Raw genomic sequence first — 26,472 nt, forward strand, 5'->3', positions numbered from 1 at the left:
GCTCTTCCGAACCTCCTTTCCCATTTCCTGATTCCGTTGTTGCCCCTGGCGGAGGACGTCGGCGACGTATGGAGACCCAGGAGGTGGATGACAGTCATCGATATCGATTTTCGGAAGCGTGTGTCTGGCAGGGGGAACGCGGACGGGCAGCTCTTGCGCTTCCTTCCCCCGGCTCTTGAATGTCGGGTTCCTGACGCCAACCGTCGCCATCATCGCCGTCGTTGTCGTCGGCGGTGGATCACATGTTCCGCTGGATGACTGTACCTTTCACGTGGCTCGCGTATCGTGCTCTCGTTGGAGTTAACTGAACTGGGAAGCATGAAGGAGAAATTAAATCTACTTGTAAAAGGAGCGAACGAAACGGTCTGATAGTGTGGCGCTCGGTTCGGAAGATACAAGTAGCACCAATAAAGTAGTCTCGTAAGTAGCCACACTCTTAAGGAGGGTTATGGAAGGGAGGCTATTCTGGCCATTCGTCCAGCTAAGGTTCTTCCCTCGATTTTGTACATACGTACGTTTCGCGCCTTCGGCTGACACATGCTCGGGTTAAATAGTGTTCCGAAATAGAAGACAGGATAGGAAACCGATCGATCGCCACCGTTGGTCTCGAATAGAATAGGACTGACCATGTGCAATTGTTGATTTTTGGCGAGAAATCGGCAGAATCAGGTTGACATTCGCAAATAATTTTCGTTTGTCGTTTGTTAATTTAATGTTGTAGGGTTGTAAGGTTTGTGACTAGAGTTGTGCCACTCAGATTCAGATTCATGAATCTTTACGATTCTCTGCGTTTTAGAGATTCAAGGATCTTTTCAGATTTCAGATCTTTTCATTCAGATGAATTCATGAATCCTACAGATAGCATATGCATCACACCAATGGAGGAATCATAAAGGTTTGTCATAGATTAATGAATCATTAAGGTTTCGAAAGATTCATTAACGTTTGAAGATTCGAATCCCAAAAGATTCATGAATCAATCTGAATGAATCTTACGTGAAAGATTCATATGCATGAATCTCGCCAAAAGATTCATAAGGCACAACACCAGTTGTGGCATATTTATTCGTTTGCCTTTTCAGTATATAAAAGTTACAAGATGCATTTCAGTGTTTTTAAGACAGTCGAGGACATTTCATTGAGCGGTGTGTTGTTTATCGATCTAACCTGAATTTTTATTTATTTAAAAAAAAACTGGTTACATTCTCCTTTTTTGACTTTTTTTTTTGGTAACTTCGGCATTCCCAACAACGTAAAAATGAACGAACTTAAACTCGGAATTAAATTGAATGGATTATAATCGGCTTTCAACCGGTGCACGAGCATACTTTGCGTTCGACCGATTGCATTACCGATAACTCGCGCCAATATTTGCTCTTGTGTGCGCTGGTGCTTTCCGGCGGATTAGTTCGCGCTTATCTGGTCACCCGATTATGATAGGCCACTCGTGGGCCATCGTGGTAGCATTTTTTCCCCCCTCCGGCCCCGTTATCGGTTCTACTACGTCGTACAATGCGCCAACCCAGTTTTTCCCGGTACAGCATGATGTATTGAGCAATGTCGCGCCTGCTGCTGTTGATGTTCGCCCGTTGTGATAAGAATCCGAAACGATTAGGAAATGGTGTGGTGCTGGTTCTTCCCGCGCGAGTTCAGAGGACCCCCAAAGGTGTGTAAGCACACAGGGGTGGCTTTTTCCACCCCGTTTTTTTATCTGTTGTTATCACGCCGAAACACACACGCACACACTTACACAATTTTCCCGCGGGAAACAAGTGTATCAGTTGGGTGCGGCTTGCGGCGTCATTGCCTGCATTAATATGGATGTACCGCGAAGACGGCGATCTTCCGCCCTCCTTTTGAGCGTGTATGTGTGTGCCGTGTGTGGTACCTGTAGGCTGTTGTCTGGCGTAAAGGCTGTGCATCATCACCCCCGGGTAGAGAGAGAGGTGGTGGTGGTGAGTGAGGGGTGCCCGGTCGATGTGGAATGGTTGAAGAAATTAGAAACACGTGCTCGGAACATGTGTTTCGTGCGCCAACCCAACTCAAGCAGCTGTGAGTGGGGAGCTGCCCATTTGTGTGTGTGTGTGTGTGTGTGTGCCAGGAGGATGTAGCCACTTGCAGTCTTTTGTACGTACTTTGGAAGGTTTCGTTGTGGCGCCAACAGGCGTTTGGCAAAAGGGGGTGGGAGGGGTGCTTTGATCCGCTTTGCTCTACGCTGATTGTAATGGTAGTAAGACGCTGATACGTGCATGATATAACCACGTCGACTTCCGCGAATCCAATTCGCCCTTTTTCCTGGAACTTTCAAGGCCTTTCGGGTGACTAGACTTCGGCCATATTTTTGTTCATCCTTGCACGCACCAAGAAGGGTGGCGGAAATGTGGTTGTTATGGCCTGACAGAGTATGAAAAAAAAAACACACACACACGACACCTATCATCCCGCTTTCGCAATATACACCTTTATGAAGTCGCATGGGTTCGAAGAAAGGTCCGGAAAAAACGGTTTTCAACATTCACACAACGTAGGATGAATAATTTATTTCTCCTTTTTTGATTTAATCCGCGGTTCTGTTTTGTTGGAAGTATTACTTATACACACATACAAACCCTCCGGTCCAAGACGAAACCACCTTTCTCGATCACGACGAGGGATGCAACGGCGTTGGGGTCTCAACATGTTCCGTTTCTCTGAGACCGTTCGCAAAAACAGCTGCCAACGAAGGCTGATCCTTTCGGTCGTTTTGGCTCAGGTTGATGGGCTGTTTGATGGGATACCATTTAACAACTGAAGCATCAATTTTTAAATTTAGTGAAACTTCTTCGTTTTGCTTTTGGAAATACGGACGATGTTGAAAAAAGGTGTAATTTACTATCATTTTGCTTATTCAAATAAAGAAATAGACATAATGATCGTAATAAATCGTTGTAGAGTTCAGCTGATCTTAGTTTTTAATGAAAAATAAATGAAAAAATAAAACGGCTTCTACCAGCTTCGCTCTCTCTTTCGTGACGATGCAACGGAAAGGAAAATCTAGCGCAAGCGACCACGCCACAGATGATGACCGTATGCCGAAACCCAACACACACACACACAACCCGTCAGAATTTTCGCCAAAGGTGCTGTGAATCTATTTTTACAATTTTGCAAACATATTCGCTAGCACAGATGGTTTTTTCCTTCGCCATGCACCCCAAGGCTTCCCTGCAGGCGGCGATTTCACTTTCATTCGCTAAGAACGAGGGCAAGAGGTGGAACGGCAGGTGGGGTGGGGTGCAGTGCGGAGGAAGCTCGAAAAAGATGATAAAAAATGATCCGCCGCGAATATCGCTACATCAGATGATAGGATTTGTTTTGGGAGCGTGCGAAAAGAATGTTTTTCTTTTTTTTCCCGAGCGAGGCGGAACATTTTTGCACGTTTTTATTTTTAGACACAAGAGATTCGATTTTCTGAAACACCGGTCGGATTAGTTGGTTTTTCGCTTCGGGTTAAGTTTTTTTTTGTAAAAATTAGAGCCTGATTAGCAAATGAATCAAATAATTTAAACTAAAAGAATCTTAACTTTGTTTCAATTAAATTTATATTTCCCATCTTCTAAATGCAGAAAACACTTCGAAAACGGTTGATTTTGCACGCTTTGTACCGGGACCACGGTGAGCCAAAATTCGCGCACCACATAATCCAATTTCGTGCTTCACCACCGCACGGTGCAGCATGTTGATGCACTCGTGAAAAACCGCACTTAAATGCATCGCGGCCGTCTGCGGCGGCGGGGGTTATTTTTGTGGTCTCGCGCGGGAAGCCGGTCAGCGGTCAAACGACCGACCGACGGTGCGATGGCAAGTGACTGATGGTGGCGCCAAGTCTGGCCATCCCGCGCGCAAATGTGTGCTGTGCAGCCGGGGGTGACGAAGGTGTTGATGCAGCTGCCACTACCTCTTCTCCCGCTGCTCTGGGGCCTGTCTGTGATTACAAAATCATTCAGTACCGGATTGGGGGTGCCGTCGTCCGTTCCGGGCGCACTGCACTGCATCAGAACCCATTTGCAGTTCATAATTTTTTGACCCGGCGCTTTGGGGCTTCTAAATTACGACAAAAATCAACCGCCTACGTGCAGCGTTTCGAATTAGAATTTGAAGTGCAAGCTAATGTAACGTAAATGGCGCCATAACTCAAATAGAGTTTTTGGAGGTGTAGAGACGGGATAATAATGTGGTAAGCTTTTTTTTCTATCACCCTCTTCTAGTCGACGCACTGTTACATACAGATGATTTACTTTCTACTGCCCCGGTAATAAATTATGCCACCCTTTTACGTACGGTGATTACAGGCAATATAGGCCTTAGCATTATTGATGCATTAAAAGTGTAAATTATCATGGGAAAAATTTACCCAACTTGTTAGAAAAAGCTTTTAATGTAAAATTGGAACGAATAAAATAAATAAAACTTTATTTATACTAAATCTAATCTAAAGTTGTGCCTTATAAATTTTTAGGTGAGATTCATTCATATGAGTCTTTCATCCAGAATTAATTCAGATGGATTCATAAGTTTTTTACGATTTGAATCTTAATACACTGATAAATCTTTCGAAACCTTTATGAATCTTTAACGAATCTTCATGATTGTTTCATTGGCGTGGATTATACGATAAAAAACATTTGTCTCGTTTCCCAATTTTTGGGCTTTACTTTTCGATGGTTTTAACCTAAGTGAATCTTTGGGACTTGTGAATCCCTCATTGAAAGATTCATGAATATCGTAGCTTAGGCAAAGAGTCATCCAGATTCATGAATCTGAATCGAAATCACACAACTCTAATGTAATTCGATGAGAATGTGTGCATAAGAAAATGATTTATTTTGAAAACGAAGACTGAGATAAGAGATACGAATAGTTTATGATGATAGCAGGTAAAAGTTTATGCAGGAAAAACATCATTCTCAATAATCACAAAGTAATTGGAAAAGGGGTGTGAAAGGAGGTGTTATTGATCGAATTTGTGTTTCATTATACATACTCAAACCTTTGCTATTATTTTTTATTTAAAGAAAAGGAAAATGACTTAAAATGGCATATGTTCAAAGATAGCATATGCTTAACACGTTGACTGCCATGTCACCCAAAAGTGGGTGACAGTTCTAAAAAGTTCTAAAAAGTTTTTTATTCATAAACAAATGAAAATGCAACATAAAAATTATAGTAATATTTTTTGTCAATTCTTTGAGTAGCAACATTTTTGCTTAGCCTGCAATAATCGTTGGTTTAATAAATGTTTTAAGCAAAATTTATTAAAAAAGATTGTTCTAAAAAAGTGTGCTAAAAACGCTTGGCAGTCAACGTGTTAAAGTGAATATCGAGCCGGGAATATATCACATATTACTATAAATATTCTAAAGTATAAACAATTACCTCGTGGTATACTTTCTTAGTAAAAATAACCTTTAAATTAAATTGCCTTCCTCACCGTTTTCGGTTCGTTCGTTGTCGGTGCGCACTTCTTTTTGCAGAAACTTTGAAGCACGTGGTAGCTTTTTCGCCTCCCTCGGTGGTGTTGGTGTGGACCCGACGGTCTACCACCTGCACGATATGTCAGCTGTGCTGTGTACGAACGATGTTGACCGTGCAGTGGAATTGGATGAGTCACGCGCTCACGCGATGCTGGCCGCCATCGCCGTCGGTGGATTCCCTGCTGATGATGATGCCGATGCCGATGGCGACGGTCGCCGATGTTGCCTATGCGTTGGCGGTTGTTGTTGTGGCGGACCTGTTCTGCCCGATTGCCTCCAAGTTCCGGGCGGGACCACCAACGATTGACTCCAGTCGATGAATCGGCTTCCATAAAGCTCTGCTCGCCGTAGCGAGTCTACGAACGAATGGAGACAGGTTACGTTGAGGAACCATTCGTTCGGTTGGCGACAAATTAGGTGACAGACCGTTCTGGTACGCCCCGTCGTCTTGCGCGCGAGCACTTCGATTGATCTCACGCTCTTTGACCGGCAGCTCCGGCGCCCTCCTACGCGCCTTCGATCGTGAATAATGCGCCGCCCGTCGCCGGACGTTACGCTGTGTGGAACGCGATATGCCTCCGTCTGGCACAGTGCCATATTTTCTGCCCACCTTTTACTGCTTCCCTTGCCAAGGCCGGGACCGTCGTGCGGCCAGCAGAAGGAAGATCCACGCCCGGTGGCATCGGTCGGGCCGGGTTTCGATCACATTGCCTTAGATGTCACCGAGCGCAACGCCTCGTAAAGTGTCTGGCGCTGGGCTGGCCGTATGAGGGGGGGAGCACACTTGACTGTCCGGCCGAGACGGGCATGAGCTCATCGGATGTTGTCTCACGCGCGCTCAGCATCGCGGACAAACACCTACGGCGTCAGCTGACAACGGCTTTTTCATCCGTCCGTCTTGCGAGCGGAACGGTTGTGTCGAATGATTGAAACATATCCAATAACTGTCGCATGCAGAGGTGGTAATCGTAAATATTAGCTGAAGTAAAAGTACGGTTAATATTGTGTCATTCACGAGTTGTAATTGTGGCACAAAGGTTAATCACATTAGTATTTTAAATAAACATCGTTTTTTGTGTGTGACAATTATGTTAGCTTATTGTTCCGAAAAAATCTAAATCCTTTTAACACAAATGTGTTAATTGAATTGAATGCCTCTGATCTGCAAATTACTGCTTTTGTTTGGTTTAACACCATGATGATGTTTTCGTGTCAAATTGTCACAGATCAGTGACAAAATGCTACTTAGTAAAGTCAAGAAGCAAGGACTATAAGAATTTTAAGTAGCAGTAGTAGTTATAATTAGAACATGTGATACAGTAGTTGTCTTTCTAACTAACATCCTTCCACATTGTAGCCGAAGTTTTTTAGCTTGGCAGACTTATGTTTCCTTTCTTATTAGCAGTCGATAGGTTGGAGTGGGATTTTGTTTGTTTAAAGAATTTTAACTAAGATGGTGGTTGTACCTTGAAACCAATCATCTTATTGCATTATTTTGTCCTTTTTCATAAAAATAGTAATACAAATAATAATTTAATAATAAGTTAGCGGGCAAAGTGGATAAATAAGGCGCCGTAGGTAGCCATCCTTCCTTGGTTGGAAGAGTGTTAAAAACGCAATTTAAATTTGAAATACTGCGAAGCTCGGTTGAAACAATAAAGTTACAAAAAATTACATTTGATCAAAACAATTTTCCACCAATTGATTTAAATCTTTTCAATGATTATCTAATAAACATAGGAACCTAGTTCTCTAACTCGAGAGACGATCTCCTTTATCCCAAGTCAAAGCAAAATATATGACGCACTTGGGCAAAGGCAAATTTTTAAACGGAGATGGATCGTTCGAAATAAGCAAGCGGCAGCGTAAGAAAAGCATTAAGAATTAAAAAAAAACAAACGATACTTTAAAAGGAAAAGTTTTTCGATTCGATACCGAATATATCCCACACTTAGCCGGTGGCAATGCGACGTTTTGTTATGGCTGTTAAATAATCTGATGCAACCCACACGTCTCGTTCGCTTCGCTGTCTTGCCTTGAATATGCAAAACGCCTACCGCTTCCTCCACAGGCCGAGTGTAAGGGTGGCAGGTGAACGGACAGCTCTTCCCGAAAAGATCCCTCGCAGCAACGGGAGGAGGTAATGAACCAATCCACCCCCGCGGCGAGTGGTGATCTACATTGTCGCGATCGGCGGCGGGACAATTTTGTTTCCATTTCTTTCTTTTTCCTCCGTCTGTGTCGGAGGGACGACGGGCCATTGGGGGTGGGAGGAGGACTCCACCGTTGCCACCACCATTCCTGCAGCAGTCCCGAGGCGCCACCTGTCGCGGTCTGTGCGCGAAAAATAGCACATCCATTCACGAGCGGCGGCCGACAAAAGTAATAAGAATACGGCGGCAGCAGCAGCATGACCGCAACATTTCGGAGTGGTAATTTTACACGGCTTGTTGTGTCAGGCCGCACTACACTACATCGGTCGTCGTCGGGGGGTTTTTGCGCGGCTAGACGTTTTCCAACGAGTGAAAATTACCATCCACCGGCCTCTCCCGGGGGTTCCCTGCTGCTGCTGCGCTTGGTCCGAGGCGGAAACGTCCTCTTTCTGATACCGAAATAGCCGTGCCGTCGTCGTCGTCGTCGTCAAGAATGAGAAAGTGGTTCAGGAACCGTTTGGAACGCTGCTCTTTATTTATGTGCTCTCGTCCCCATCGGAAATTGGCGTTACGTACGGCGTGTTGTTTTGTTGTGTCTAGCGCGGCGCCAGTAACGATCGTAATTAAACGATGGCCCGTAATTGCACGTGATGCACCGACTTCTTAGATTGGCAAAATGAAACGAAGCAGGAAGGAACGCTTGCGGGGGGGAGCTGGTTTGCGAAAAAGTTTTTAAATGCATAATTGATCGCGTGATTTCGAATCGTTTCGGGCGATTAATATTGTGTGCTCTGGCGTAAGGGAAGACGTAGGAAAATTAAGTGCATCTACAACGAAATTGATCGTAGCTAATTGTTTGACGTAGTTTCTATATATGAGCAGGAAGTCGGAAATCTTCTGAGGCGGAAACACTAACTTTTGGCTGGTTAAATTACGAGAATGTTAAACCGTTGGGTTTGCCTGCGGAAAAGTTGGATTCTTAAATACTTTCAACTGAACTGAACAAACAGTTTGATCAACAAAATAACAATTAGGACATAGATTTTTCGAATAAAATTCAATGTAAGGCTCATAGATTACTCACAACAACAAATATATTAAGTTTTCTGGATACAAACAAACAAGTTATTAATATGCTTATGAGAAGCACAGAAATATTTGTTGATTTATGATATCCTTGCCTTGGTTTTCAGGCTATTTCATACATAAATAATAATTTATAGTTTAAGTGGTATACCACTATGTCAGGTGCGACCAGAGTAAATGACGTTCACTCGCTGTCATCACTTGACACTAGACCTGATCTGATCGGATATAGATCGCCACTTCTATCTTGATCGTCCAGAAGCACAGACATGTAAATAAAGGGATCCACGACGTAACACATAATTTTATAATTTGTTTTATTTCAGTAGAAAGTACTCCTCTAACTGCTTAAAACTTTTTTTTAACCGCGTCTGAATTACTTGAAGAAATACTAATTTAATAGTTAGCAAGCAATAAAAAATTAAAAAAATAATAGTATTTAAATAGATACCAAACATATTTCAAAATGTCGTTTTTCTAAATTTTAATGTTGTACATACGTATTTGATAGAAATTTTTCAAAAATTAAAATTCAAAACTGGAGAATATTTTGTAAATTTGAAACAGATGAGAATAAACCTTTGCTGTTGTAGAGGATTCCAAAAGTTTCATGATATAAAAACATCTTTTTGCATGCGATAAAATATTCTTGTTTCTTTCAACCAGGTCGTATTGATTGAAAACAAATATAAAAAAAAAATCAGCAAAATTATAACACCTCTTGCTCACACCGTTGTTTTTTATATCTAACCCATCGTAATTGCTACTAATATAAGTCAAACTCCACAAGAGAACATAAAACGTTCCATTTATTTTAGAAGTACAAAAATCGCACCGGGGGACATCGCCAAGCCTTCTTTTGTTGACCTTCCCGGTTTCATTTCGCCTCGAGCCGAGCACCCACCACCACCATCGTCATCCAAAACATCATCATCTGTATTATCAGTGGCTTCATCGTTAGAATTAGCTTTCACTTTCCCTGATGAAGCGGACAGATATGCGAAGGACACCATCGTCGTTCGCCGCCCTCCCCGCCTCCGGCGAATTCTCTTGTGTTGGAATGAAAACACGACTTGCACAAATCGCCATCAAAAGCCGGGGGGACGGAATGGGGAGCGGCATGGATCAAATCAACAGAGAGTCCTTGAAATAAGTGCCCCAAAAAAAAAAACGAACAACGGGAAAAACATACTCGCACACACGCGGCTAAACATCGCTTCCGGTGGGTTGTTTCTTTTTCAGCTAGGAGATTTTTTTTTTCTTGTTTTTGCTTGCTTGTGTCCGTGAATGTACAATCGACAGATTCCTAGCTGTCGCATTTTTGCCTAACTATTTAAGTCTCGAGATCCGAGTTGCGAACCGTCTTCTCGAATCCCGCCTTCTCGCCGTGCCAGTGTGTGGCCGAACCTTCCTTATCACCGCGTCGTCCCAAAGTGCGTGCGTGTGTATGTGTGCTCGTGTGTGTGTTCCGCGAGCTGGCGACCACATACTTTCCGGGCCTAAGTTGATTGCATTCCTTTCCGCGACGAGCGCGCGCGCGCGCTTCTTTGCTTGCTGGTGGCAGATTTTCGGGTGTAGACATTCGGTTTTAAAATAACCTCTAGTGTTGTCAATAAAAAAGTCTTTCTCTCGTAAACCACCCCCCGGTCTTGCCACACACCCTTTGCCTGTGGGCACGGTTTGATATCATTCCGCACGGATGCCGGGTTTTTTTTTTTTGGGCCGAACATTTTATTTTGCGGCTGGCGTGTTGCTCCTGAACCGCGCACTTCCTGAAGAGGCGGAACGCGCGCTCTGCAGCATCCATCCAGCACCGGCCGCTACCTCCTCTCCCTCCCCCCTCCCCGCGCCATCCAACTCCCAGGAAGCCTATCTCCGGCTCGGTAGTTAGCTCTGCCACCAGCCGGGCGAAATGATGCTATCTTTAAACCGATTTAGCCTTGAAGAGCGAATCTCAACACACATACGCGCACTCGCTCGCCCGTTTCGTGCACCCGGAGGATGCGGGGATTCGGCCCGGTCTCCTCCTTCCTGCGCCCCTCCATCCGAGTCCTTCGCAGCGTTAAGCGAGGGGGCCGAGATTGGGGAGTTGGATTTCGGTCGTTCTCCTCCGGCTACTCCTCCTGCATGTAGAGGTTCTAAATTTCGCCATGGCCTATTTGCCGATTCTCTGCCCTTCCTTTTGCCGTTTTTCGCGCCCCCCTCTCCCCCTCCTTCCCATATCCCCAAAACACGGGAAAGATAGCATCATGTTCGGCCGCCCCGTTCATTTTCCTGTGTCGACCCCGTCGCTGCCAATGCCGCCTTCTCCTCTCCGTCTGCGCCTGAGTCGCAGTCGGTTTCGTGTTTCTTCCTGCCCACCCCTGGGTTTATTATTTCGTCAGCCGCTCTTTTGCCGGCAAGTGCCGGTTGCGAACTTCCGTGGCGAAAATTTAGATTGACACTACAAGGCGACGAGCGCGCGCTCGGATTGTGCGTCGTGCGTGACGCTCTCGGAACGATGGCCCGAGTGGCGTCCCTGATCTGCCGTCGTCGTGTGCGGTGAATTGGACGATGGGACATCTTGTTTGCTGGCGAGGTAAAACCCCGGCTCGGGTAAAGGCTCGCTGAGGTCAGAGCACTATCAAACGATTGGAAGAAATGTATTGTAAACTTTTTAAAACTGTTAAATATTATTACATTAAATCAAAGAAGAATATTAACTCAATCTTAATGAACCTTAGATGAAAGATTCATATGAATTAATCTTGCCTAGAGGTGCGAAAAAAACAAATCTTTTAATTATAACGTAAATAGTAAAATTTGGTTGATATTTTTTTCTCGTACCGATTGATTTTGTTTGGTTAGTTTTGGTTAAGCGAATTGTTTTTGATTGATAACAATCAATCATTAGTATTTGCTACAATAGGCAGAGGGTGTTTGATATAAGGCTGTTTTGATATGCTTCAAAATCTATTACTAAACCAATATGGAAGTGTCATTTTCCATCCCATTTACTTTAGAGTTCAATTTTTAATCCACTTTCAATCGATGAATTGAACAGTAAAATTAATGGTGTCTTGTTTTCCCTTCTTTTTCTTTCAAGGTATGTGGATTGCTTTTCCGATTCCGAGCAGTGCGGTGACAGATTTGGCCGACGAGAAGAATTTCGATGGAAAAGAGAGAGGAGGCGGGCGTGCGTATCTCGTTTAATCGCGGAAAGCGGATTGTGGTGTCGTTTTGCAAACCGGAAACATTGGGAGGTAATCTAGCCATGAAAACATACCACGAGCGGACCAACATGATGATGGGAGGCCACTGCTCAAGGCGGATGGCGAAAATATATACACACCAGTCGGTGTGTGTGTGCGCGCTCCAGAACTCCCAAGACGTTTTCCAGCCTGTTCCGGATTAATCAAATAACCGGAGGAGGGAGGACGGGATGCGGGGGGTATGCGTGTGCACGTACGATCGTATGACGATTGCCCCCGACGAGAAGGGGTTTTTCTGGCCTGACGGAATGAATGCCCGGTCGGTCCAGACGTAAAATGATAGCAACCTGACAACACACCACCCGGATCGGACCGGAGCGCGACGGCACGTCCGAGGACTGCTAAATACATCGTGTCTGGTGTGCGGTTGGTCGTAAAGCTTGTGCAGGACGAAAGGCGAAAGAGCGACAGAGCGAGAGCAAGAGCTTAGAGGCCGGGGGTCGTGAAGGGAGGTGGTTGTAGAGACGCGAGCGCATCGGTGGTGCAAAAGTAGGTCATAAACACACACACACACAAACCACGGAGACGCAGTGCAGTGCACTAAAAAGTGCTCACCGTTTGGCGCTCGACTCGCTCACCCGCACAGAAGGGGGATTGCACAGGAAGGATGCCGGAGCATAAGCCAGCCAGCCAGCCAGCCAGCCAGAGTCATAGTGGCAGAGAGTATGCACGGAAGGGATGGGATGCAGAGGAGCGTAAAAATTGCATGTCTGCTTTCAACTGACCGACCCAGCGCGCACCGTCCACCGTCCAATCGACCCGGCTGATCTGTCTGTGCTGCTCGGGAGACCCCGGGTCGGGAGGGGAGAGGAAGGATGCAGTGGCCGGTGGTGTTGCTGCTGCACTTCGTAAAATGCATTTCGTTGCGGGCGTGCGCATGACGAACGACTTCGGACGGGTAAGCGGGACAGCGCGACTCGTCGTCGGACGATCCGTACGCTCCCGCGTTCTTCACGAACCCAGTCGATGCCGGCTTGCTAGACGACCCGAATTGCTGACGATGATGATGATGATGATGTTGGAAATCATCGTCATCGTCTACCTCTTCGGCTGGAGCGTGTCCCCCCCTGTGCACCGAGCGATGAAATGTAATCATTGCCCAAACGAATCGAATCGAAACGAAATGGAACCCGATGCACTCATACTGCAGTGGGTGTGCAACGGGCGCTGCTCTGCGGTTTGTGGGTGGGCGTGAGTGGGAGCGCCCGGTCATCACTATCGTCTTCGGATCGTCTGCGTCTGCTCGACGTTTGCGTCGTCCGACGACCCGACGCTGTGCCTGTCCGTCCGTCCGTCTGTCTGTCTGTCTGTCGGCGAGCCGGGGATTTTCACCGGTTCGCGGAGGCCTTGGACGGCCGTGTCTGGCATGGCGTGCCCGGAGAGCGTGGTTGCATTTTAAATGCTCCTCAAGGAGGGCAGGACTTTGGGCTGGACATGATGGAGTGCCGCTTATTGGACTCTCCCTCCCGCCACTGTTAGCGGAGATCGGTCGATTCGGGTTGAGTGGGAACATCTGGAGGAGAACGGGTGAAATAAATCATTTTACGCGAACGAAACGACGTGTGAGGACCGGGCGAAAAGCGACACTGCATTATCCTTATCGCACAAAGAAGAACCCTCCGTGCAGGATATTCGGAGGGACCATTGGGGACATATTGAAATGCGCCGCACATCGGAGGACGGATGGCTTTGGCCCTGTCGGCCAAAGAGGTTCGCTCGAGACTGCACTCAATCGCCCACGAGAATACGCGAACGAAGAACGTCCAGGCACTATCATCCCTCCTTCCCGACGCTCTCAGAAGGGTTGGCTTCTCGAGCATAGCGTTCCGGTTCGCTGCCTGTCCCCCCGGGCTGGTTCACCTTGAGCCCGAGACCCGTGAGAGAGCGACAGAGAAAGGAAGCGCGGACGAGGGTGGGTGGAGGAAGGCACATGACTCGCGGCGGCCCTCAAGCGGCAAATGAATGATGAAGTGTGTGCAATGGGTGGGCTGTGCGAAAGATGCATTGTGTGTGATGCACTTCTGCTTGGCCGCCGCAGAGGGATCTCGACACCCTCCGCCCCCCACCAGTCGAACCCGGTGGAAGGGCGGAGGAGAAAGTGCCGGGGTAAAAGACAATGATTATCTTTTTCCCTCCTTTTTCTTTAATGTTGGTCCCCCCCGAAGGTGAAGTTGAAATGGTTAGGGAGGGGATGAACGTGAGGCAGCGGCAACGAACAGCCAAACAAGAAGAACATATGAAAATAAGCAGGCGTAAAACTTTCTGGAGCATATCGTCTGGACGAAGTGGACCTACCAGCCCCCCATCCTTGTCCCTACCTACCGAACCCGCTTCATAACTCTCTAGCGAAGTTATGCTATGCTGATTGCATTTTCTTGACCAATGTTCTGGCGGCTAGTCTCTCGGTTCTTTGGGTTGCGTTGTAATGGCTAACCGGCCTTCCGCTGACTGATTATTTTTGTATCTAACCGAGCCCGGGAAGAAAAGTAAGTGGTCCTGGTTTATGTGGCTTTTTATTTGCCCATTTGCATATGCGGCAAATGGCTTTATGCGAGGCCATGGGGATGTGATCGTCTCTTGGAGACGCTCTGGAATTGATGGGAATTTAAAAAGGAGTGTGATTTATTTATTCCGACAGCCATACTCCCATCATCATCACATCGACTCGTCCGATAACTATTAGCGCTGATTGGAAAGGTTCCAGGTAACGATGGCGGCTGTTAAAATGCTTTTTGGTTGAATGAAATCAATTAAATATTTACTTTCTTTTCTAGAGCCTCTCTGCGTTGCCTGCACGATCCGGCGGGTGGTTCGGGCACTGTCTCGACAATCCTTGACGACATTGTAGTGAATTCTGCTGGAAAAGGGCCCCTCGAAACAAACCACCGAGCAGACCACAAAAGGCAACACGTAATCGGTGCGCACTCGCCTACCTCTACCGTTACAATGGCCCTTTAAAAAATATACCAACTATTGGAGGGAGAGCGCGGGTCGATGGATTGTCTCGACCCCCGCCCCACCAACGCTCCTAGCCACAACCTGACAACCGTGGTAATTTGTGGCTATCCTTGGGGCGCTCTTTCGTGCGCCCGATGTGTCCCATCCTCGAATCGGATGGTTGTTCTGTTTTCTCCGTGTAGGGGCGGAGGAGAGGATTTGGGCAGCTTTGGTTGATGCCCGACCTGGCCGGTCCGGCTCGTGGGTTCCCACGTTCGGTCGGGATGGAACTCTAAAAATAACGGGTGGAAGGACTACCGCTTTCGGGGTTCCACGATGGGGTCGTCCCGCGGGAAGGAAGAGTGGCACGAAGACGGGGCACTCACAGAGAGGATGTCGGTGTAGGACTGTGTGCCCTAAATTGCACCCTTTGCTCTTATGCATTCCCTTCCCCCCCAGCGACTCCTCGCTCGGTGGTCGGGTCCGGGTTTTGGAAACGAAAGAGAAATCGCAAAGAATACGCAGCCAAGGTGTTGTAGGAATAAAAAATGAAAAATGGTGGCAAGTAAAAACGGGAACATAACAGCAGAGCACCAGCACCACCGAGGTTCCGATCGAAATGGTTTATTATATAAAGATTTTGTGTTTTTTTTTTTGCTCTCCGATCCTTGCCGCAGCAAATCGGCCGACGTATAGTTTTCGACCATCCTTTCGAGGGGGAAAGCGGCGTAATCGCGGCCGGATGCCACTGGAAAGGGCTCTTTCGCCATTCGCCAGCGCCTTTCTGCGGTTTCTCCACCGTTACGGTAAAGAATCTTTAAGACCTTGCCCGAACCCCGAACCTCCGGCCCCGAGGTTGGGTTTGGACAGCTCGCGCGTGCAGAGTCAACCTGTGCTCTGCTCGTACGTTGGACGAGTTTCTTTGCGTCTCGATATAGTACCGACGCTTGTTATTAATGTAGGTCATTGCGAAAAAGGAGCAGGAGGAGTATCAGAGTAGAAAAAAAGAGAATATAAATTAATCGCCATCCTTTCGGTGGCGGTTATTCGTTCGGAACCCGCGCATTATTATTAAAATGTCAACACATCGACCAGCAAGTTATTATCTTGCGAAGATTCCCAAGAACTGATTAGCAAGCAAGAAAAAAACATATCTGTCCTACCTAGAAGATGATAAATCTTGTTTAATTAAAAAAAGAAGACACAATCTACGTAATATGAAGTGTGTGAAGAAAATATCAAACGATAATCCGTATCTAGTTTTGCGAAAACATTTTCACATTTTTGCAACTTTCAATTTAAAAAGATCACCTCTGAATGTATGTTGTAACTGGATCGACGATTTTGTTTTATTTTCAAACCGTCGACACTCTCACGGTACATGGCGTTTGCCGTGGTGCGAAAAGCCACTACTCTTACTTTCCTGGACTCGCTCCTTATGTGTGTAGAGCCTTGCAGCTAGTGAGAAAAATTAAATTAATGGAACCCAATCTCTCGATGGCGATTGCCTCGATGGTGTGTGACACATGCGTGCGGGTAAATTAATGGCGAAGATGATTAAATTTAATTGAATGCATCGGTGCATTCGCGTGCACTGACTGATCGTTATCTGCAGTCTACGGCGTCTAGGGGTGCTTCTGCTGTCTGCCATCGCCATCGCTTTCTGCTTTTTTCATCCTTTTTTGTCCTCTCTCTCTCTCTCTCTCCCCCCCTCCCCTGCTGTCTAATAAAGTAAAATGTCAAGAACAACATGGCATAAATATTTGGCACGCAAGTAGGTGCGAAGTGATGATAGATAAATGACTAATTTGAAATGACTTGCATCGCTTCGGATGGTTGGATTACCAATCACGAATTTTTGTGTCCAGCAGTACATGCTGTACTATTTTGCTATCCTTAAACTTTGCACTATTCATAAAATATATATCAATCCTATGTTACCAGCTGCTTATATTGAAAGTTTTCTCCATCTTCTTAATCTGTTTGATGGTATGATTGCCAGTTTCTTACATCATTAAATACTCATAATTAAATAGAATATTTTTGTGTATTGAACATTACCATTTGGTATCGTTGTTGTATAATTAATACCTGTTTATGCAGAAGATTTAATTTTTAAGCAATGATGTTTTAGGTGTAATCCAAACACCAGTACTTTTTGTCGGCAAGTGCTTATTCGCTTTCGCAGAATAAACCATCTTTACCGACCCGACCTGAACCAAACTTTATGTTGAAGCTAATTCATTAGGCTTTTTTTAGTGTCATGGTGAGTGATTCATGGCCATAGGCGAAAACCCCCAATGCTAAAAGCAGATGATTTTCGCGCGAACCCCGTGGGTCTTTTGGCCTCCGGGACACTGGCCAGCTGAATCCGTCGAGGTCGCAATGTGATATACCTCGAACAGCATGCTCCAAAACTCCCTCCTCTCTCTCTCTCCTGGTGCTAACTCTCATGGCAACACGAAGCGGCCAGCTGCGTAGTAACATAATGCAGAAGTTTGCTAAAAAACCAGATGACAGGACATGAAAGGTGGAAACGAAAGGAAGAAACATTTGGTGGTGAGAACGAAAAAAAAAAATTGCACAATGTTGAAGGACGGAAGTAAACAAGCATCGTGACTCATGCGTTAGTGCGAGACCGGCGCACACGCATCCGAGGATGGATGGGTGTTTGGCGGGCAGGCTCGCTGGGTGTATGGTGTGGTAGATTGCTCCAAAAAAGTGCGGCCCTGAATTTGGCGAATTACCCCTCGCTCGTCGGAGTGACGATAGGAGCAGCAGAGTTGTAGTGCGAGAAAAAGGAAAGGCAACGAGTGGGAAAAAGAACGGGTTGGTCCTAAAACGAAACCCCAAACCAAATTTAATAACCGCTGATGGCGCGAAGGAAAAGTATGTGGCGGAAGAAAAAACGAAAAGAATCGCGAAGCTAATTTACGCACACAACGCCGCGGCCCAAACTAACGCGTCCAACTATAGCGAAACCGAGTTCTTTCGCTGGTGGCGCAAAAGGAGGAAGGTTCCACTCCACTGCCCTGTACACACACACACACACACACACACACACCCGCACGCACTCACTGGCCCCACACAGGCTTATAGTCTTTGGGGATTCGCGGATCGATGGACGTGACGGTGGAGGGTGGGCACAGCGCAGACGCGTTACACGTTGGCGCGCAGTATCTCTCGCTTTCCGTAACCCCCCACCTCGCACCGCCCACCGCCCACCGCCCGCCAGCCAACATGCGGAGCATTAACGGAGGCGCACGGTTATTCACGCTCTTCTGGTCTCTCACCTTGAACCTTTTCAGCCGGGGCGAACGGTTGGCGCGCTTCGGTCATAATCAGCCGATTTTTGCGCATAACACAGCTGTCTGTCCGCCGGGGGTTCGTCTGCGTCGCCCCGCTCACTTCCTCCCTCTGACACTCTCGGCCCGCAGGCCTCCCTTCTTCATCAAGTCGTACAACAATCTTGCCCGCTTGATGCTACCCCTCGATGGGTTGTGGGGAGGAGGTAGAGGAGTTAGGAGGTTGTTCGATGGGGAGCAGCATGATAGAGATCCAAAAAAAAGGGAAGTAAGAGAGAGAGAGAGCCATAGAGGGGGTTAATTTGTGTTTGGCGCGCAGCAGCAGCACGTGCGGTGGGGATCGTGTGCGCGGGCAGCCGCGACCTATGAATGTGTTCGCGGGCTCAGAAGAGAACACACCGAAAGGCGATGGAAGAGAATGAAACGCCGCAAGAGGGGACGAGAGTTGGGCGAGGAGGGATCATTGAGCCAGTGCTATGCGCACCGGGTGGAACGGAACGGAACTGACTATGGTGGAGAGTGGTCCATGGGTAAGGAGGTAGCGGGGAAGGGGGAGAGCGAGCATTTATTTCGCGCAGAGCTGTGGTGCGTCGTCGTCGTCGTCGTCGTCGTCGTGGTGCTCGTGTGTACGGATGTGGACCCTGGTGCTGGACAACGGCCCCCACGAGATGGCCATTTAAATCCGGCTGCTGACCGGCAGGCGGATGAGAGTGTTTTTAAATCACGCACGCATACACATACACACACCGAGAAGCAGCCGCGCATTTACGCACGTTGCGCGGACGCACATGGAACCGGTGGGGTCCGGAGGCCACCAACCAGCTGCCATCGTCGCACAGTGGCTCAGTGGTGAAGTTGTGGTGATCGTTCATCAAAGATTTTCGCGCATAATACTGTATGATACAATACTCCACTTATTGAAATATGAATTAAAACTATGAACTATTCTTATCACACACCGATTCACTACTACGAGGCCTCGTCGAGTTATCATATTGGAGAAATAGTAATTTTTGATAACTTACAAACTTATTTCCGAATTTATGTATCTTTTTATTCATTTTTTTGTATTTTATCGTTTTAATTGGATTTACTTTTACATTTTCTATTCACAAATCATTGTTTTCATCTACAAATTAAAAAAGACTACAAACTCCTGCCGATAACTTGTTCCTTCCAACTAATGTTTTAAGTTTGATGGGTTAAAAGTATTTTAATTTCAACACTCCTTTAGAAGCTATAAACTCTCTTAGATTATAATTTTTAACAGTCCCTTGAATTACAGCATTCTTATTATGGAAATCTCGCATAATACACATTCTTTGCATACTAGCATTCCCTAAGGTTTGCATACTAGCATTCCCTAAGGTGAATAGTTCTATCAGTTTACCGAATGGCAGTGCCCGATGACCACTTACATAAGACCATGTCCTGGGATGTTGAATTTAGTGAGTCACACTGTTTGCATTTGGATTAGACAAGACAAATCGTTAGAACTGAGACAATATTCTAAGCTCTATTAATGTTGACAAATAAAACAATCCATAACAGGCAAATTCTATGAAAATACTATCACTATCTTTCAGTGACAAATGTGGATCACTTAAGAACATTCTAGTGTCATATAGACACTATTTTTTATGAAAATCTGTTGTCCGTCGTGGTAACCCACTGTGCACAGCCGGTCGTCCAATATGCGATCTTTTATATCTGTACATTTATTTTTCTCGCACACTATATTTCTTTCTCGCCCTTCTATGCTCCCCTTTCTGGCGCATGATCATCATGCACACAGATTCGTGAACGCACACTACCACGTTCACATCTGCCTTTCGTATTGGAATTAGACGAATTAGATGGAATAATTTGCGAAATTCCAATCTGCTGCGGTGGTTCGCCTGCCCCTTGGTGCTCGCCTTCTTGGCCCCACGTGCGTATGGGTGTGTGTGTGTGTGTGCTTGGTTCGATTTTTCGGCTACCAAACCCCGCACCACACACCACCCATCCCGCATCAACGCACGTGTTCCGTTCTGGCCTACCGGCTTCTGCTTCGGGATCATGGCCACCGGCCGCGCCGCGACGTTATCGTCACAAAACGCGGCCCCGCAATAATGTAGGCTAACCTTGAGCGCGCGCTCGCCACGGATTCACATGGGGTTTTTTTTTTGCGTTTCACCGAATCGCAATGTTTGGGGATCGGTCTCGAGGTGACGAAGGAGAGAAATAAAACCGCGAACCGGAGACGACCCCCCTCAAGAACACAAAATTTATGCGCACGAGTATGTGTTAGATATGTCGTGGGTTTTTTTTGCTCAGGGTTCGTCCGCTGATACGGCCGGTTTGCACACTGTACAGTATTCTTTGCCCGTGCCAGCCAGCTCGGGTGTTTCGATTGGGCAGAATTTGTTGCAAACATTGCCTTTTAACAGTGGCCGTGTGTAAAACTTGACCCTGAACGTCGGCGGCGGCGGTGACGGCGACGGTGGCGTTGTCTGATTCAATTTCCTTCTCTTCTTCCAAAGGGGTTTAAATGGCGGCGAAACAATCGCGAAGGGCTCGGGAAATTAGGCTAAACATATGGTGGGCGCCGAACGGCACTGGCCCACATTGTTCCGCCATTAAATTTATTTTTAAATCTACCGGTAGAAAATAAGAAAACATACGGCGCCATTCGACAACAAAGCAAAAAGGCACTCAAAATAAATTCCTCCTAACTGTGTACCTTCATGGATGTTTTTTTATGAGTTGCTTTTAATGATCGTATCCCGCTGGATGGACGCTTTCCCAACCTGAGTTCGCTGGTTAATTGAAAGACCACGTGTTTGATCATCTGCTCCCGCAAAAGGGAGTCGGTGAAAATCGGTCCACCATTAGGAGATGCACGCAGGAAAGGGTAGTTTTGGCGCTTTGGCGGAGTAAAAGCGTTAAAATCATGTGTTACAAATTAGCACCGGGGTGTTTGGGCCCTACGCCGGGGGCGGAAGAAGCAACGATACGGTTCGCTGCACAACCATTCGCTACCGCGTGTATGCTGCGTTATCACATAACGATGTTAAACATAACGAGGAATAGGTGCAGACCCGATGATCGTGCGCTTGTTGATCGTACCAGTTAGAGTGGAGCCGACGTTTTCGGAGAGTTTCCATTTTAACGCTCCATCGGTACATTATAACGTTGCCCGACGTGTGTGTCTATGTGTGTTAGTGTATGATTGGTTCAACCGGCATCGTAATTCTTTCCCGAGCATATCGACAGGTTCCTCGGATCGTTTGGTTTTTGATGAACAATATTGCTTTTATCGACGCTATAAACGCAATATTGTTTAAGGCGATGCATAAATGACAAACTTAAGCCATGATTTACCGGCGATCTACTATGCTGCTGGACCTCGCACTGGCTAGCAGCACAGCATAATCCTCGGCAAAATAATGGGCTCCTGTCGAGATATGGGATAGGAATGGGTGATAGTTGCTCGATGGTAGTCCGGATTTGGCACAGTCAACACTATATTGTGTGCTGTTTCGTCAGTTCTCCCTTTTCGATGTCCGCTTCCCGCTTCCAAGAACCTAGTTGGGTTGTAAACATAGGACCGATTTCCATAAAGCATAAAAAAAACTGTTCGATCGTAAATGGCGCGAACGGCAGCGAATGGAACAAAAACCTCACTCACCAGTAAAGGAAGCAAGTTGCCGCCGCCGCCAGGAGCAAACGATGATAATCGGATTGACTTCCCTCTCGATCTTCCTTCCGAGGGCCGTATGTGTGTTTGCCTTTAAAAAAAAATGCACAAGGAAACGTTTAGAGACGGGAAAGAGTTTTCGCTTTTTATTGCCAACGTAGCTGGTTCGGTGGGGTTCCTTTCGACGACGTCGGAAAACCACAATCGTTCACCCGGCAAGCACGATGGATCCGGCCGGGGCAGCCGTCATTCGATACGAGTTGAAAGAAATATGACGTACTTTGACATGCCGTCGTTAATATTTTTATTACTTTCTAGCAGAGTTATGGATTATGATGGGTTGAAGGAAACAAGGAGCCGCTTCGAAGGAGAGCTCTGTATGCATTGGAAAATGTTTCTCCTCGAACAGGTAAAATGGACTTTTGCCGGTAAACCAGCAAAGGAAAACTATTCCACATGCGGTGGAGATGCTGAAAAAGGGAAAACTCACCGAGATTTCATGTGAAATATGGTTCGCTGGTTCAATGTGGACATGTTTATTTTTAGATTTGAAAGAGAGCAGTTTGATTCGTACCACTGTACTAATGTAATTGTTAACCGGAAACATTATTCTCTACTTCCATAATGAATTTTGTATGTCAAACTTCCACTTTGTATTTTGAAGCACTTACTTTTAATTCTAATGAACTTTTCATTTCTAATGATGTTTGTATGATCTGTGAACATGCCCCTCAGATAAGTTGAAACAAGAAGCAAATTTTGGGAGTAGAGAAAACCTCTTTCTGAGGTTTGATAACTGATGTGTTTTTGAGCTGAAATTGAACAATTTAGGTTTCCCTCGTCGGTGTGGGCCATTATATTGAGGTTAGAATGCTTCTTATTTTGACTGTAAATGTTCAAAATAATAAATAATGTTGCAAAAATATTCCTGCTAACCTTGTGCAAAATTTATTTGCACCAGAAAACCATTTTCCAACACAAGTGTTTAAATCACTGCGCTCATCTACGCGTTGACGAAGATTTTCTCCGCCGGTGGAAACGATGTGTTGAATCTTTTTCTTTCCTTTCCCATTCGCTGGCATAGATTATCATAACTAGGTCAACTCCACCTGTCAAATTTTGACGGCATGCTTTGAATAGCACGCTTAGCAGGGCCGGTGGGTGGACCAGACAATGCAGAGGGAGGGGAGAACGGGTCGGTGTGTCATCGTCTGGCAGTGCCGTGTAAAGGTCGTGCACCTACCAGCACCACCTCAACTGGCCAACATGGACGTACAATGGTGGGGTCCTCCACGATGGTGGTGTGTTTTCCGACGATGTGATGGGTGCATTGAAGGGAGAGGTTGGGGAGTTGGGCCTTTTTTTTTGTTACGGTAACGAAGCGTGCCGTCAAACACGTACGCATCAAACGCACAAAACGCCGCCAGACGGAACCGAACTGAAATTCGAACCCCCGGATGTGCACGACGTCGGGGGCCCATGTGAGTCACGGGGTTTTGGTGGGGCTCGGAAAAAACCCAGAAATTGAAGGCAAAATGATGGGCCTCGTCGCTATCTCGGACCCGCTCCCTCGCGCCGCCACCCGAATGCACAAACTCTCCCTTCTCTAGGAGGCTATTTTCGTCGACTTTGACAAAGAGAAAGAGAGGGAAAAAACGAAAAACCGGCCGGCACGATGGTGTTTGCTTCTAATGAAGTTGCATGGTTTGGTGCAGAAGTTATCAACTCTCGTTTTTACTATCAATCATCAGCATAATCATTGCTGCTGGTTACTTATCAAGCTGGTTTTATTGTTCACACAAATCAATCATAATTTAATTTCAAAACTGTGATTTTACGTTGAGTATGAATTCGAAGTATAAATTTATTCTTTCTTATTATTTCTACCTATTTATTACATTGCTCTGTATAAAAATCAAATTTTTAAAATATTTAAAATAAGAAGTTACATAGAAAGACAAAACTAAATCGAACCTATTGCAGGCCAAGATTGCCGACCCCAGGCGGAGGAGGCATGCGAACGAAGTGTGAACATAGCCGACTTTCTTGTTTCGTGCGTGTACGCACCGAACATGGAGGGTGTCGGTGTTTAAGACTACCGTGGACTTTGTCGGCCGCCTCGAATGTTACGCATGTCACGCGGTGTCAATCGAGCTTACGATTCCGTCAAACAAGCGCCTCCCGTGCCGGTTGGACACATGTGACATGCCGTACAATGCAGTCTGACGGACACAGACTTTTATGTCACACGAACAACACAGTTTAGGATTCGTTGTGTGTCCGTTGTGGCATTTCGACCGAAAAACGATTATCTTTCTTAAAATGCAACTGACTAAATCTCGGGGAAAAAAAAAGATCAACCGACGACAGAAAGAAAAGAGAGAGCGAGAGAGTATCAGTGTAGAAACAAAAAGAAGGGGAATTTGTTTACGTTTGCTGCGAGTCGAAACGTTGCACAACAGCCTTCAGCTGATCGATTCGGTGGTGTCCTGTTTTCGCCGGAAGGCAAATTCAAAAATAGTACCGCCAGCTCTCGGTTTTCAGCCTCGTCGACGTCGTTGTGTTTGGCCCCGGGTGGTCATCATCACATCTCCCCCTCCACCCTCGAGCTCAGCATTATCAGTCTGGGTGTAGTGTGCGGTGCGTGAAGGCCACATAATTATTTCCGGACCGTTTAACTAGAGTCGTTAGCCCGTTACTGGGCCACTTGGCCAGCTGATAGGCCGGGTGGACTGAGGACACGGGAGGAACCGGAATTTAGGTCAGCGAAGGATGCGACTGACGGTGATGTTTTGCGTGGTTTTTTTTGGCCTCCTAAAATACGCACCAAAAATCTGATGCGTAGAATTCGGCCGAGCATGTGTTGTTCTGATTTGCCGTTTATTTACCGGCGATTTTTGCGGCTCTCAAGGCTGAGAGAAAGTAGGTTAACTTCAAGTGGCCGCGGATTAGAAGAAGTTGTGTAGGCGTTTTTTTTGGTTAACAAATTCCTGGCGCACAGTGTTAAATATTTCACGTTCGTGGATAATAAAAGTTTTTTTTCAATTTTATATTCTCCCAAAATAAATCACACGCCGCACGCAATAACCTATTTCATGAATACCTTTTTCTGCCTCTCTTCCCGCGCAGATATGTGCATGTGAAAAGTGAAGACGGTAGTGGTGGAAACAACAACAACAACTGCATCAACAGCAATAACAACAACAACGGCATCAACAGCTCGTCGTCGAACAGCAGCAACAACAACCTGCAGGGTATGGATAAGGACGAGAAGCGGATGCGCCGCGAAATTGCGAACAGCAACGAGCGGCGCCGGATGCAGAGTATCAACGCGGGCTTTCAGAGCCTCCGGCAGATGCTTCCACACCACGAGGGCGAGAAACTGAGCAAGGTAGGTGCGAAAAAAAACTAAATGCTACAGAAAACTGGGATGCAAAAAATCGGTTTCATAAATAATTGGTCCGTCATGGTGAAGCTTGCCTTTTGGACGAGTTTAGAAAACATTTATCAATGACCAGGCGCCTCCATCATGGATTTGAATTATGAAAGTCAGTCGGTTTTTGATCCCAAAGTAGGTTAGCCATGTCTTTTCTTGTCTGGAGGAGAAATACTTAACGATTTCATTTATCGATTATATTGTTAGTTTGTTTTCATCATAGCCAAAAGATTAAAAATGTGTGGGTCAAATGGTCTTTTCTGTAAGAATATTTTTTTGCTAGCGTTTTTTAAACAAAAATCGATTTATAGAATTTATTTATCCTATATTTTACTCAGACAAACCTCGTGTACCCTAATAGTTGAGGTGTACGTATAAACTCAAAAAAGTGAATAGCTTATGACGCGATCTACGGATCATTTCGTTTTAACTCGTTTCTTGCTTAACCATAACTTTGCCTAAACAGTTTAACTCGTTCAATTTAACTGTACTGATAACATAGTTCAGCGTGGTTTAATAATCGCTTATCGCGAAATAACATTGTTCCCTTGAAGCACCGAATTCGCATTGATTTTAATTGCTTCCCTACAGCTTACCATAAATATGGGTGATTGGCTATAAAACTGTAGGAGTTAACCGTTCCTCCCCGTTCCCCGAATTGCATTCGTTTGGCTTCATTTGAGCGTGTTTAAGGCATCCCCGATGCACTTATTTATGACTCTGGGTGTGTGTGTGTGGGTCCTGCGTTCGCTTTCCGCTGTTGGCAAGCACGTACGCTGCCCCTTCCCACCATGGCGGTGAAGCTGCGTATGGTGTAATTAAAAATTAAAATAAATGTACCCTGCCCTGACCTAGCATAATTTAAATACAGCACATGCAACGGTCGAGCGAAGCGCGCCACGTTCACGGTTGACTGACCACATGGATTCGGTGCTCGCCGATTCAACCGGTCCGTTGCATCGAGCGCATCGAGGGGGGAGGGGTGGGAGTTGTAGCAAAGGGCGTAAGGAACAGGAGTGGGTTCGGCGGCTGGTGATGGGCCCGACGACCGAGAGGGTCAAGGGAAAACGTCGGTTTAACGTCGCCCATCGATAGCCGTCGCCGCAAACTGC

The 26,472-nt window shown here is 46.2% G+C and overlaps 1 protein-coding gene across 2 annotated transcripts in view; it reads left to right on the forward strand.

Annotated features, from left to right (window-relative positions):
- LOC131267176 (uncharacterized) overlaps positions 1-26,472 on the forward strand; it is a 116,777-nt gene that overhangs the window by 13,066 nt on the left and 77,239 nt on the right. For both annotated transcript variants that reach the window (XM_058269969.1, XM_058269970.1), the window contains exon 3: positions 25,054-25,315. In XM_058269969.1, coding sequence (XP_058125952.1) covers positions 25,054-25,315 — 262 coding nt within the window. The remainder of the gene's footprint in view (positions 1-25,053; positions 25,316-26,472) is intronic.

Source organism: Anopheles coustani, chromosome 2 (genome assembly GCF_943734705.1).
Source record: "Anopheles coustani chromosome 2, idAnoCousDA_361_x.2, whole genome shotgun sequence".
NCBI lineage: Eukaryota > Metazoa > Arthropoda > Insecta > Diptera > Culicidae > Anopheles > Anopheles coustani.